Raw genomic sequence first — 13,800 nt, forward strand, 5'->3', positions numbered from 1 at the left:
CACTTGCAATGTTGTATCTTGTGACATTTCAATATAAAATGTATTTATGGAGCACTTAACCTGTATAATAACACATCAGCATTTGTTCTTACCTGTATTGGTCTGGTATCTTATACACTGTGAAGATTATGACGCAGAAGATGCTTGTGTTAAGCAGCAGATGGTTATGCTCTCTGTGACTGTGTTTTACAGTAGCAGATGCTGCTGGTATGAATGAAATGATTTACAGAGGAATAGAGAAGTGTTTCACTTTTTAATCCCTGAGAGATGGCACCATGTTCCCGGTTCCATTGTCGTCCTGCCTGCCCTTGAGTTCATCTCTGTTGTGAACCACTCCTGGCTATCAATGCTGGCCCATCAGACTGGCACAGAGAGGGGCTGATTGGTTTGGCAGTGTGAGAGAGCAGGAACCACAGTGCCAATGTGGGACGGCTATCAGTTGCCACAGTGAACAGTCAGGGCTCAGGACTTCTGCCAAGCTGGTCATCACAGACCTTAACACAGACCTTCTACGCACTCATAGATTGTGATAGCTTTTGTGGTAAACGTGTTGTGAAAAATAATAAATCCACTTAAATACTTGTCATCTGTTTGAATCAACTGTGTTTGGAATATATTGTTGTATGCTGTCCTCTAGTGGTGACAAACATATGAAGAGCTTTTTCTGTACTGATGTCAAGTGACCCCAGAATTTTTAAGTGACCAGCTTATTGGTGTGGCCATTATTGCAAATGTTCAGATTTCCCCCCTCTCAACGCAGGTGTGTGTTTGCCGTGCCTTGTGGATGTGGTTCCAGTTAAGAATGAGGATGGTTTAGTCATCATGTTCATCCTGAACTTTGAGCTGGCAGGTCAGCCGGACAGACCCATCGACAGCTCACCGGGCAGAGACATCAACCACAAACACACCATCCCCTGGCTCTCTAAAGGTACTCAGATCGGACTGACAGATTTAATTCATTACATTATATTGTATTTGAATTTCAGATTTGGTGTTGCTTCCTCACGTTTGTAAAGAATGTGTGACAATTATGTTCAGGAATATTTTGTATTGTACAATTAAGTGATGCACTTTAGTAGTAGTTCCTTGTAACTTAAAGGATTGTAAGTTTAAATTCGAGAAGATCCAAATTTTTTTTAATGATCAATGAAATCTGATCTATCTATCTACGTTATGGAAGCTTGTTTCCGCCATTGAATAAAACATTTTATAAGATAATTGCGACATTTTATCTCACTTTTTTCTCAGAATTGCGAGATATAAACTCGCAATTGCATGTTATAAAGTCAGAATTGCGAGATGTAAACTGCAATAAATTGATAAAAAGTCACAATTACCTTTGTTATTTTTTATTCTTATGGCAGAAACAAGCTTCCATAGTCTGCCTATCTGTCTTTTACTGAAAATGTTGAGTAATTTATGTAAACAATAAGTTACTTGTCCTGTGAACACCGTTGTTTCCTGCTTTTCTTTAGAAACCCACCAAATGGTGGTATTTATTGGTAGACTTGTTAGACTATTGTCATAATCCATTTGAATTATTATTTAATGTTTTTGCTTGCAAAACATCTATATCTAATATAATGGCATATGTATATGCTGCTTGCAAAACATTTTATGGTGTCACAAAACACACCTATTTTTAAATGGCCATCAATGAAGATGTATTTAGACAGCATGTATGGGACCCCAATTCATGAGCTACCATTATTGTGTTTGAATTATGCAATGTAATGATGATCTGATAAAATACTTAACTTCCTATGTCCTCAGCAAGAAGACACAGACTCAGGCTGCCTTTGCCCCTGCTGCGCTCCCTGGGTGGCAGTAAACAGTCTCTGCATGAAGATTCTGAAAAAGGCTACATGCAGCCGATGCCCCATATGGGCCATGAGTCTGTAGCCCTGGACAAACTGCTCTCCCTGCCTGAACGCTCTGCACTCGGGGGATCTCAGCTGTTGTTGTGGGAAGATAAGTCTCAAAATGAGCCTGAAAGTGATCCACGGCCATCAGAAGTGTCCCCTCCCCTGCCTCAGGGCTTCTCCCAGTCCTCCCCGCGTCTGCACAACCTCACCTCAGAGGCCTGTCCGTCCAGCTGCAGTATGGCCCACAGCCGCTCCTGTGAGAGCTTGTGCGGCATGCGCCCCTCACCCTCCACCACTGACTTCAACTGGGACAGGAAGCTGCCCGTCAGACCTAGTAGCACAGGTGATGATAGAACCAATTAGCCAAAGATCATGGAGTGATATAAGATAGCAGCACCGACATGTTGCCATGTACAGTCCAATAAACAGTACAACAGTCATTATACTAGTATTCCAGAGAGCCATGTAATAATTGAAAACAAATACATGCAACATTAGTTGATGAGATTAATTAGACCTTTGTTAATTTTTTCCTTCTAGGCGCCATGCACCGCAAAGCCAGCTTACAGAATGCTACTTCTGACTCAGATCTCATTCGGCTCCGGACCTCAGTTCGGGGTCCTCAGATATCACACAACTTAGATATGAAGCCGGACCCCTTAATTGCTGTTCCGCCTAGTGAGATTGACATCATCGCCCCCTGCAAACTAATAGACCGGACCCATAATGTGACAGAGAAGGTCACTCAGGTGAGGTTTTTCACTCATATGGTTGCAGGGTGGAAGTCTATTGTGAGCAAAAAGCATTGTGACTTATTAAGAATGTGTTTTATTAAGAATAATTGAGAATGTGATGTTTTAAAACTGCTCAATGACAAAATAGGGAATTTGCAAGAATGTTAAATAATGATCTTTAATCCTGAAAATATCAGATGTAGAGCACAAAAGTTCTCTGTGGTATGAACTTCCGTTCTGAGTATTGTTTTACTGAGGCTGTGTTTACGCTTGGCATTAACATGTGACCCTTATCCGGATGTTGTCCACTACGCATTGAAAAGACAAGTGTAAATACACTTCTGATCGGAATGTTATCCGATCAGCGTGTCCAGGTTCGGAGGTAGTCGAGGACGCATTGTGATCGGATCTCAGTGTAATATAAACGCAGTCCAGCCATTGTGTCTGCATTCACAGGTGGACGTCACACAAAACCCCGCCACTGTCATTATTCCCCCTCTTCTCTCCAGGAATTGCTGCACGTAGCTGTGTGGTTTTGCGATACAGTCGAGTGCGAACTGCGAAGTACATCGCAAATATACTGAAATGTTTGGCTTCGCACCCGAAAGTTGCAGAATCATTAATTTTCTGTAAAGAACACACATTTTTCCCAGCACAGCTGGCAACGTTCTCGGACCCATACTTTTCTCTGTACCGTTTCTATTATGGCATCTATCCACATTATTAGTACTTGCAGCCTCTTCATCCTCCTCATTTTGTGAGATTTGTAAAATGTCTCCCGACTGAAAACTGTTTTTAAAAGAAAACCCACCACTTCAGGTCGATTTTGCACTGCAGCCATCCTTTTTTTTTTTTTTTTGCGGGAATACGAGATCCAATCTATTATCCAGATACAGAAGCCACTTGATGTGGACAGGTGTAAAAGCACCATGTCCTGATTGGCTCATGATCCGATCTGCTTGATCGGATCACGGTGATCGCATGTTAAAGGAGAACTCCGGTCAATTTTAACATTGAGCTAATTTTTTTGTACATTTGGAGTGCTGTCAATACAGAGAACAACGACAAAAATCGGTGTTGCCTACACCGTGTTATTCTATTTTTAAAATTTGCACCCTGTTGACTTCAATGGGGCAAGTTTTAAACCTGCTTTTAGCCTCTTAACATCCTTGATGTGTCATTACAAGTGCACAGAAAATGTGAGTGATTCCTTCTGAGTGAACACGAGTGAGTCTGACTGCAGTAGATGTGAAAGAAATGTATAAAAATGATGTTATTTAAGCCAGCGCAAATACCTTTGTTTACATCCTGTTTTTCGGTTGAAGTCCAAAGTAGTCGATTGCCGAGTTCACGCGCGTGATCATAGGTATTAAACCTATGCGTGTGAACTCGGCAATCGACTACTTTGGACTTCAACCGAAAAACAGGATGTAAACAAAGGTATTTGCGCTGGCTTAAATAACATATTTTGCCAGATATTTTGGGGCTTTCAATGGCTGTTGTCTACACTACCGTTTAAAAGTTTGGGGTCGGTTCGATTCTACAATATGTTTGAAAGAAAATCCTTATGCTCAGAAAGACTGCATTTCATATAATCAAAAATACAGTAAAACCATAATATTGTGAAGTATTATTATGCAGCAATAATATATTAAGCAGCACTGCTACTTTCGGTTGCAAATGAGGAGGAAACGGATCTAAATGCAGCGGATATAGATTTATTAAACAAAACCCTCTAAACTAGGAATCAGAACAATCGATTAAGTTAAAGCGCAACGAGACAGAAAGAAATCTAGAGCTTAAATACACAGACAAACCAATCAACCAAATGAATAACAGGTACGCATTATTCAAAGCATGAAAAACCATGGAAACGAACTGAAAACTAGGGCTGTGTCCGAAATCACCCCTTATACCCTTAAATAGGGCATTATTTGAGGGAACAGCCGTTTGTAGTGGTGTCCGAAACCATAGTGGATGTTATCATTCAATCCCACAATGAACTGCAATAGCGAATGTACAACCGATGTATGCTCAACGGCTAGAGAGAATACCCATAATGCACTGTGACAGAGTTCAAGATAAATCTATTTATCTTATTACTGGAGCTGCCAGTTTGATAAGTTTCAAATAATTATTAAACAGCAAGCACAAACTTCTAGCGCACTCAGTGTCCGAATTAACTCACTCGTTTTCATTCACTCCCTCAAGTGAACTATATTAGTGGACTAATATAGGGAATAGTGAATGAGTATAGGGGACGATTTCGGACACAGAACTAAAACATGTGACAAACCCACCCAACACAGAAACAAACCCAGATTATCCCATTCAGATATAAATTGGTCTGACTGATATATATATAGGCCTATCACCAGTTTTTTTTTCTATCCAGTTGGTGGCAGTAGAAACAGCTTTATGGAATACATGTGCATGTAGCAGTGAATATTTAGGATTTTGGTAACACTTAAAGCCTTTCTGTATAATGCATTATAATGGTATTCATAATATAATGCATTATATCTTTTCATAAATAATTGTAGCCAACGTTAAAATGTATTATAATATTTGCAGATTCCTTGTAATAATCCTAGACATCTGAAATTGTCCGTTTGCCATGTGATTTAATGCATTATACTGTCATAAGGTATGTTATGAGGTAGTATTACAATGTATTATAACTGTGGTTACAATTATTCATGAGACCACTATAAGGTGCATTACAAGGCATAATTAATGCATTTTAATATATAAATGCTTCAGGCAAAGTGTTACCGAGAATTTAAACTGTGGTCTCAGGGAATTCTCCAAAGCAATGTAAAAAAAAAAAAAAAAAAAAAAAGTACATAATGCATGCAGTTCACTCGTGCAGTCTTTTATAATTGTTCCACTGGAATATCTCATACCTGGGATTAATGTAGCATCCTTGTCAGTCATATAGACCGCTGCACACGGCTGGCTGAACAGACACTTGCCCTGCATTCCCATTTGAAGGGCATTACAACAGAGCACAGAGGGAGAATGAGGTCATGCCAAGGGTCACATGGCACATGCCGCGAGGTGTCCTTCCATTTTCAGCTGAGTTATCTGGATGCCCCATGACAGAAAGATCTATATCTCCTCAACTGAGCAGCCATTAGCACTCATGTGAGTGTGTGTTCAGAGATGCTTAGTCATTTGTCTCTGTTTCGACCAGTGCCCTGTTGACATAATCGGTATTATCACTATTTAGGAGTAGATTTAATTTAATTGAAGTTCATTCACCCATTATAAAATGATAATAAAAATGATAATAATTATCTAAATATTATTTTAAAAAGTGTTTTTCATATTAGTATTTTATTTTTTTCAATCACATTTTTATCACAAGCTTTTTCGTTTGTATATTCTAATAAATAAGTCTTGCATATCAGATTTTTTTCTTTTTAAAGTAATACTTTTATTCAGCAAGGATGCATTAAATTAATCAAAAGGGATAGTAAAGTTTTTCATTATAATGTTGCAAAAGATTTCAATTTCAAATAAATGCTGTTCTTTTGAACTTTGTATTCATCAAAGAATCCTATAAAAGGGTACATTTCCACAAAAATGTTAAACAGGACAACTGTTTTCAACATTGATAATAATAACAACTGCTTCTTGAGCAACAAATCAGCATATTAGAATGAGTTCTGAAGGATCATGTGACACTGAACACTGGCGTAATAATGCTGAAAATTCAGTTTCACCATCACAGGAATAAATAATATTGTAAAATACATTCAAATAGAAAACAGTTATTGTATATTGTAATAATATTTTACAATATTACTGCTTTTTACTGTATTTTTGACAAATAAATACAACATTGGGGAGCATTTAAAAAAACATTAAATCTTACCAAAACCAAACTTTTGAACTGCGGTGTATTTATATTTAATTATTTAAATTTTTTTACTTAAATAAAACCGATTCATTTAGCTTTTTTCAGTGCAGACACAGTGTTTTTGTTTTTTTGTAAGGGAGGTGTTTTCACAGAGTTGTGTTTTGCACAGGTGACTCGCAGCTGCTAGTTGTGAATTTGCTGATATCTTTGCCAGGGGAACTTCTGACTATCCTTAACAGGAAATGATGTGTTATTTTGGTTAATGTAATGCTTTAGGGAAATAGAGGGGATACCTCATCCCCTTCCTCTTCCTCTTCCTCTGTCTGTCCTATCGTAGAAGTGGCATCCCTCTGGTGCTTCTCTCCAGAGCCCCAACCCAATTAAAGTGTCATTAGCTCATTAATCACAATGGCACACTCATAGGAGGCCTGAGCTCTCACCTGAACTGCTGGAACCACCACGCCTTTTCTCTTTCCATCAGAAACTTCTCAGTTTTTGTATGTTTGGGTGGGTGGGTGGAATTGTTGGGTAGAACGACAAAAACTGTTTATTTAGTTAATGAATTATGCAGTATGGAAATGCTACTGTGCCGATCGAGCTGTATTTGATCGTAGACAAAAAGCATGAGAGATTGCCCTGCAGTCCTTTGCGTGCACTTTCGCATGCACACATTTCTCATCCCTTCTACTCACTGAAAATGTGCTGATGACATTACAGTCTCCTTAGCCTCCACTAACCATATGGGTAATCCTGAATGATGCTGATTGAGATTCATTCAGAGATCATGCAAATGGAGAATAGCTAATGAAGCCACTGAGCCACCTCAGGTGAAGTTGTGACTGAAATGGCTCCCCATTATGAGCTTTTCGCAGGATGCGTTTTTGCATTTAAAACAACTAGAGGAAGCAAAATGATTCTGATTCTGAACCACTTTTAACTTGACACAGTGCCTTATTGCAGTGCTCATGAAGGGAGATGCTGAAAAAAACAGTGAATGAAAAAACAGTGAAACCTTCTCTCCAAATGAGCGGTTCCAGATTACGCAAGAGTAGGGGGAAGCCCCGCCCATGACAATCTGCCCTATTAGCATAGATACCACACTGAGTGGGCCGCAACAGTCCGCTATTTCTGTTTCCTCAGTGTAGCAGCTGGAGATATACAAAAAACATTACAAATGTTCTGTTATTGGATGTTCCAATGAACATAAGAGTCTCCATAGACTCCCGGCATCTGAGCCACTGAGAACACCCTTGAATTTCATTTATGAAGGAAATGTACCGCAGAAATTTGTTAAAGTGTTATATATTTTTTCGCAGATAATTTTACACCCGACTGCTTCACAAAAGAGGTTCAGTTAAACGCTGGATTAGCACAAAAGTTGTTTCTGAAAGATTTTTAGATTAACATGACGGTACATGCTAGTTGATGAGTTGAGTCAACTTAACTCCACAACAACTACATAAATGTATCCACTAACCATTTAGAAACGTCCAGTTGCATTCGCTTCCTGAGTCTCTCCATCAGTGTCCGACTCCGGTTCAAACATATAAGGCTGAACAACGATAATGACCATTTCTGACTTTTTGGTTGCGTGACATTCTCCAGTTTTGTTGTTGCCAGAGTATCCAAGGCATGAGCTGTAAAGACTCCACTCTCTTCTGGAATGGGGCTGGGGAGCAGCAGCTCATTTGCATTTATAGGAATTATGTTGAGCTCAGCTCAGAAAGCATAATTAATAAAAAAAAAAAAGTATCACATAGTTTTTTTAAATAAATTGTAGTAGATTAATATGTAAAATTAAGGGGAGACACCCCAGGTGAATAGGGGGGAAAAAATTTACTAATAGATATCAGCATGAAACTTCCCCAGTTGATTACTGACATTAAGACAAATATCTTTTGTATTACAAGTTTTTAGTATATTTATGTTTAAATATGCAATTTAGGTAGTATCTCAATAAATATGCGCTAATTTGCATATATTTCCAGAAGAGAAATCTGAACATTGGTTAAAGCCAGATTAAAAATTCTTGTTTCTTTTGTTGACATATTAGAGTCAAAGGTTTTTACTGAGGGGATATCTCTATCTTTATCGATCTTTTGGATATCTCTTTTTATCACTCCATTAATCAGAAAAAAACTGTCAACAGCCATACAAAATCCATTTTCGCCCCGTTTTTAAGTATAAAATGCGGTATAAATCAGAATCTGAATGATATATGAACAAACCCCTCTGTAAAAACCTTAAGAATATAGATAGGAATACAACTGGAAAGTTTGGTGTACCGTTATGTAAGTGCTCCAGGAGTGGAGATTTCTGGCTCAGAGTATGAGAAAAAACACATTTTGAGAAAATGGCCTTTAAAATTGACATAAGGAAGTGACCATATTTGCATCCGACAACTTTGTACAGGAGAAAGAGAACTTTCCAACGGTATATGTGATGACAGGGTGCAGACAGTGATCGCGGAGCAGCATGTTGATTTAGAACGCCAACTTTTGTTGAATTTAGGAGAAATCTACAGACGCAAATAGACAAAGTGTAATAAAATAAATACCTAAATGTGTATTTTGGACTTTTTTCACCACAAGTCTGAAAGAAGACATGTTATTGAAGGCAAATAGGCCAAAATCTCAAAATGTTTTTGCCTGCCGTGTCTCCACTTAACAGCCCAAATATAAATAAAGCAAAAATTGAAGCAACTTTTTTTGTATGATTCTGAACTCTGGTTCTTAATTAATAGATTCATTATTTAGATGTTTAAATAATTTTATAGAAACTAGAGAAACAAAGTTTGTGTTTGTAACGGAAATTTTGATTTGGTTTATTTGCTTTTCAAGCATGAGACGAAAATATCTCTTTAGTAATGATGCTTTCTCTTCTGGACACAGGCCTCATAGTGGCCAGTATATTCACATTTATTTATGCGTGCCATCCATAAATCTTTTCTATAATGAGGGTACGTTTTTTTTTTACTTGCTCTTTGTGGAGTCGGCCCATTTGGAGTTGTAAGTTAATGAGAAAGCATGGAGGATCTAATATCCTTCTTTGTCTCGACTCTAAAGTGTATTTAAAACAAAGAGATTTTCAGATGTAATTGTGTCTGTACTTGTACTTTAGAGACATAAGTTGTTTTATTAGCAGTGCTATCCTATTTTCACCACTAATGTGTTTCTGAATGGTCATTTTGTATAAATGCATTAATGCATTATGCTTCTAATTATTACTTAATGTATAAATCAGCGCAAACTGCTGAAACTCCGCAAAGTAGTGTTAATCTTTGCAGGTTTCTAAGAATTTAGCAGGAAAGGATGATAAATTTCCTTGTAGAAGCAATTATGGAATTTTTTCACCAAAATGATCTCAATAGTGCCCCATTCCATAATACATCACGAAGGATCGGCAAGGTTTTTCATTATTCACCATGAAATGTGCCTTTAGCTAAGAGTATCTCAAGCAAGGTCATTTCAAATTTCTGTCTAATGGGAAACTGAGCAGTTTTAGAACAACGGCTACTCAGTGCCTTTAGACATGTTGTTCATTTTTAAATTATGGACATCTCCCAACATACAGCTGAGAGTTTTTATTATTTTAATAGTTTACATGATACATGCAATTTGGCAATATGAGAGTAGCCATTGACACAAACGTCTGACATTTAAAAAATGTAAAAAAGAATGATGTGAATCAAAATTATATATTAAAAGTGGATGGTAAATTCACCAAAGTGGATGGTAAATTCAACTTGGACCATGACATAAAGAAATACTTAAGGATAAATTTTATTCCAAACCATTTAAAAAAGGCTATGACTGAACTCCATTATTATCTTTACTATTGGCTCAGTGTAGTGGCAGTAATCATGTCTGTTACACTTTACTGAAGGCCTTCAGAGTAAAAACATAATGAGTCACATTAAAAACAGGTTAATGTGGTATTGCATATTCAGAGAGGTCTTATTATCTTTTCCAATGCTTTTTGACTCACTTTAATGAAACAGATTAGTTATCGTCACCTAGAAAGCAGAGACTTACAGTACATTGTGTCTTGGAATAATATCGGCCTTTTCTTTTGATGTCCTTGTATCATTATCTAGTAAATATCTTGTAAACAAGAAGTGTGACCTTTGTTGACGCATGAGAAAAATGACTTCTCATTCATGAAGTCAGTCATGGGTGAGTAATTATACTGTCAAGTGTATGCATGACTTATAGATCAGTTGTTTTCAAAGTGAATGCCAACCAACACATCCCAAAAAATATAAATTAATTGTCAGAGATGTATTTACCAGGGTGTAGATGTTTGTTTTTCATTGGTCTTTGGCAGTGAGTTTTTAGCAATATATTTTGGTAACACTTAGGATTCAATTAGTTAATGCATTTGGTATCATGAACTAACAAGGAACACTACTTTTACTGCATTCATTAAGGTAGGTTAATGTAATTTTTTGTATACAATAACTTTCAAAACCTTTGGGTCAGTATATTTTTTATTCAAGGACACATTAAATTGACTAATGTAAAAAAGAAAAACTTTTTTATTTTCAAATAAATGCTGTTCTTTTTAACTTTCTTTTCATCAAAGAATCCTGACATTTTTTATTTTATTTTTTACAAAAAAAAACATTAAGCATCACACCTGTTTTCAAAATTAATAGTAATAAAAAATGTTTATTCCATCACAGGAATGTATTTCATTTTAAAATATAATGAAATAGAAAACTTGTCAAAATTATAAATACAAAGTTCTGTCATGAAACTCTGTAATGCTGGGACTCTATAACTATGACGCTGATAGGTCGTTAACTCAATCTGCTTGCAATCACATTCTCTATAGGGCACAACTGATTGGTTCCTGCTATATCAGCAGCCAATGAGCTCGTGTCTCAACCTTCAACCACTTTGAAAAAAAGTGAAAGTGGTTATTCACCGCATACACTGGCTTGGCTTTCATTTTATGCATGTAATTTAAGTATGGTTAAAACTAATGTGGGTGAAATGATCATAAGAGAAGCGAGTGAGAGGTGAGGGTCTGTAAAACGCCTGGGAGCTGGGCACAGAGAGGAAAAAAAACAGCATTTTTTTAGCATGTTTGTATCTATCAGGGGAATGGAGGATATCCATCAAGCCCTGCTGGGCTACTGAGAGTGAGGAGGTGGATCAGTCAGCCAGCTGCAATTACATCTCTTCTCGAGTGGGACTTCCACAGAAGAGAGAAGAGAGAGAGAGAGAGAGAGAGAGAGAGAGAGAGAGAGAGAGAGAGAGAGAGAGAGAGAGAGAGAGAGAGAGAGAGAGAGAGGGGGAACATACACAAACACAGTGTTTCTGAAAGCGAGAGAGGGAGGGATGGATTGGGATACCACAGGCAGTTTACTCTCTTTAAAAGGCAAAGCGTGGAAAAAGTGGAACAGCTGCACTGACAGCGTGACGATGGATCCGTGCTGCTCCTGTTCAGAATCGTTTTCCGTTTTCGGATTTTTGTGTGAGAAACCAATGTTAAGATCAGCAGTTTACTCATATTGTTGTGTTTATTGCTGAGCAGAAATTGGACTGGACAACTTTGAAGCGTGGAAAAAGTGAGCGAACTGCTCTGAAATTTAAAGACCAATCAGGCTTTTATTGGAAGCCACTGAAGAGATACATCTGAAAGAGAAGCCTTCACACTGACGGAAGTGATCCTCCTCAAGAGGATGACAGTGTTGGTTGTTCCTGTGAGCAGTAGGTGAGGTGAGATGAACAGTGGTGAACAGTGATAGTCTAGGCAGCTATCTATATGGAGTAGAAACATGTCCTTTAGTGCCAGAGGCAGCATTCCTCAGGAGGGGGCGCAAGGGAGCAATGAGCGGAGAAACTCACGGGTCAAGAGGGCTGTTCGCATCTCTAGTATTGTCGCACAGGAGGTGAGTTCCCTATATGCTTTGTTTTTAGCATTTGATACTTTTGAGCAGTACTGTTCAAAAGTTTGGGGTCTGTAAGAATTTTTATTTTAAGAATGAATTAGTAGTGAAAGTAAAGACATTTATAATGTTACAAAAGATTTCTTTTTCAAAAACATGCTGTTCTTTTGAAATTTCTATTCATTAAAGAATCCTGGAGAACAAAGTATCACGATTTCCACAAAAAATATTAAGCTGCACAACTGATAATTGTAAGAAATGTTTCTTGAGCAGCAAATAAGCATATTAGAATGATTTCTGAAGGAATCATGTAACACTGAAGACTGGAGTAATTATGATGCATTACATATAAATGTATTATCAGTGTTAGCATTATTTCAGGATTTACTTCAGGTGTTGTTCTGGGACAGTGCACATGAGAGCAGGGTTTTCCCATAATTATGGTTGTTACAAATTTAAAACTTTTTATATTCGCTGCAGAAAATTAATTGAAAGAAAAATCCGGATTGTATTTTTGCTTTCTCAAATTGTGCAATTTTAAGAGACCACCTAGAAATGAAAATAGTAATTTTGGGTGAACTATCCCTTTAAATTATTACAGTAGAATGCGCCTGTTCTTGTATGTAATGTGATGAAAGTGATGCCACAGGACATGAACACTGGCACAGGATGGAAATACTGTCATTTGTCTCTGCCCAGAGCCTCTCGTTGGCGGCATGTAAGATTGGTGTTGTGTTGTCAGAACTGGGCCCTGCTCACCACAGTCACAGCAGTCAGGTCAAGCACCCTACATTCATCTCAACACAAGGATGCCCTTGACTGCCGCACCACCGTCTGTGAGGCACTGAGACAATCACTCGCTGCAAATGGCAGTGCCCTATGGGCTGTAGTGCTTCCTTGATCCATGGCTGCCCTCTCTGACTGCTTCCCCATGAGATTAACTTCCATGTTTCAACTGACAGATTTCTCACAGCCTTCTTAAGCTCGATACATCTGAACTCTCTACCTGAATTCATTTCTTCACAAGCAGATAAGGACACCCTGGGGCTGGATGTTGGCTGGTTGCTCTGTGAAGGCAGTTGAGAAACATTGTTAATTCATTCGAGGGAGATTCGTTAATAGTCTTTTAATGGAGGGGTCTTTTGTGTGAGGACTCCATGTCATGACATTGGTGGACAGCTGGTGCGAGGTAGGACATCAGGAAAGTTTTTGCCTTGAAGCATGTACAGTATAAGCCTGAAACAGCACACAAGGGATGGACATAGCATAGGTGAATGTTCTGTCAACCAGAGCGAAGGATAGAGATAAGATCAAGTTTTTGCTTTTTTGTTTTTTTAAATATGAGGATCAATACAGTACTTTACATTAGTGGAACAAATTATTTGTTGACCAATATAGATTTTTTTTTAAAGGGTGGTTGATTTGATTTCTCCAATCCTA

At 37.9% G+C, this 13,800-nt stretch overlaps 1 protein-coding gene across 1 annotated transcript in view; it reads left to right on the forward strand.

Annotated features, from left to right (window-relative positions):
• Nucleotides 1-13,800, forward strand: part of kcnh2a (potassium voltage-gated channel, subfamily H (eag-related), member 2a) — a 45,008-nt gene that overhangs the window by 14,819 nt on the left and 16,389 nt on the right. The window contains exons 3-5 of the mRNA XM_079875831.1: nucleotides 761-928; nucleotides 1,774-2,208; nucleotides 2,406-2,614. Coding sequence (XP_079731957.1) covers nucleotides 761-928; nucleotides 1,774-2,208; nucleotides 2,406-2,614 — 812 coding nt within the window. The remainder of the gene's footprint in view (nucleotides 1-760; nucleotides 929-1,773; nucleotides 2,209-2,405; nucleotides 2,615-13,800) is intronic.

The sequence above is a fragment of the Squalius cephalus genome (assembly GCF_949319135.1).
Source record: "Squalius cephalus genome assembly, chromosome: 7".
NCBI classification, from domain to species: Eukaryota; Metazoa; Chordata; class Actinopteri; order Cypriniformes; family Leuciscidae; genus Squalius; species Squalius cephalus.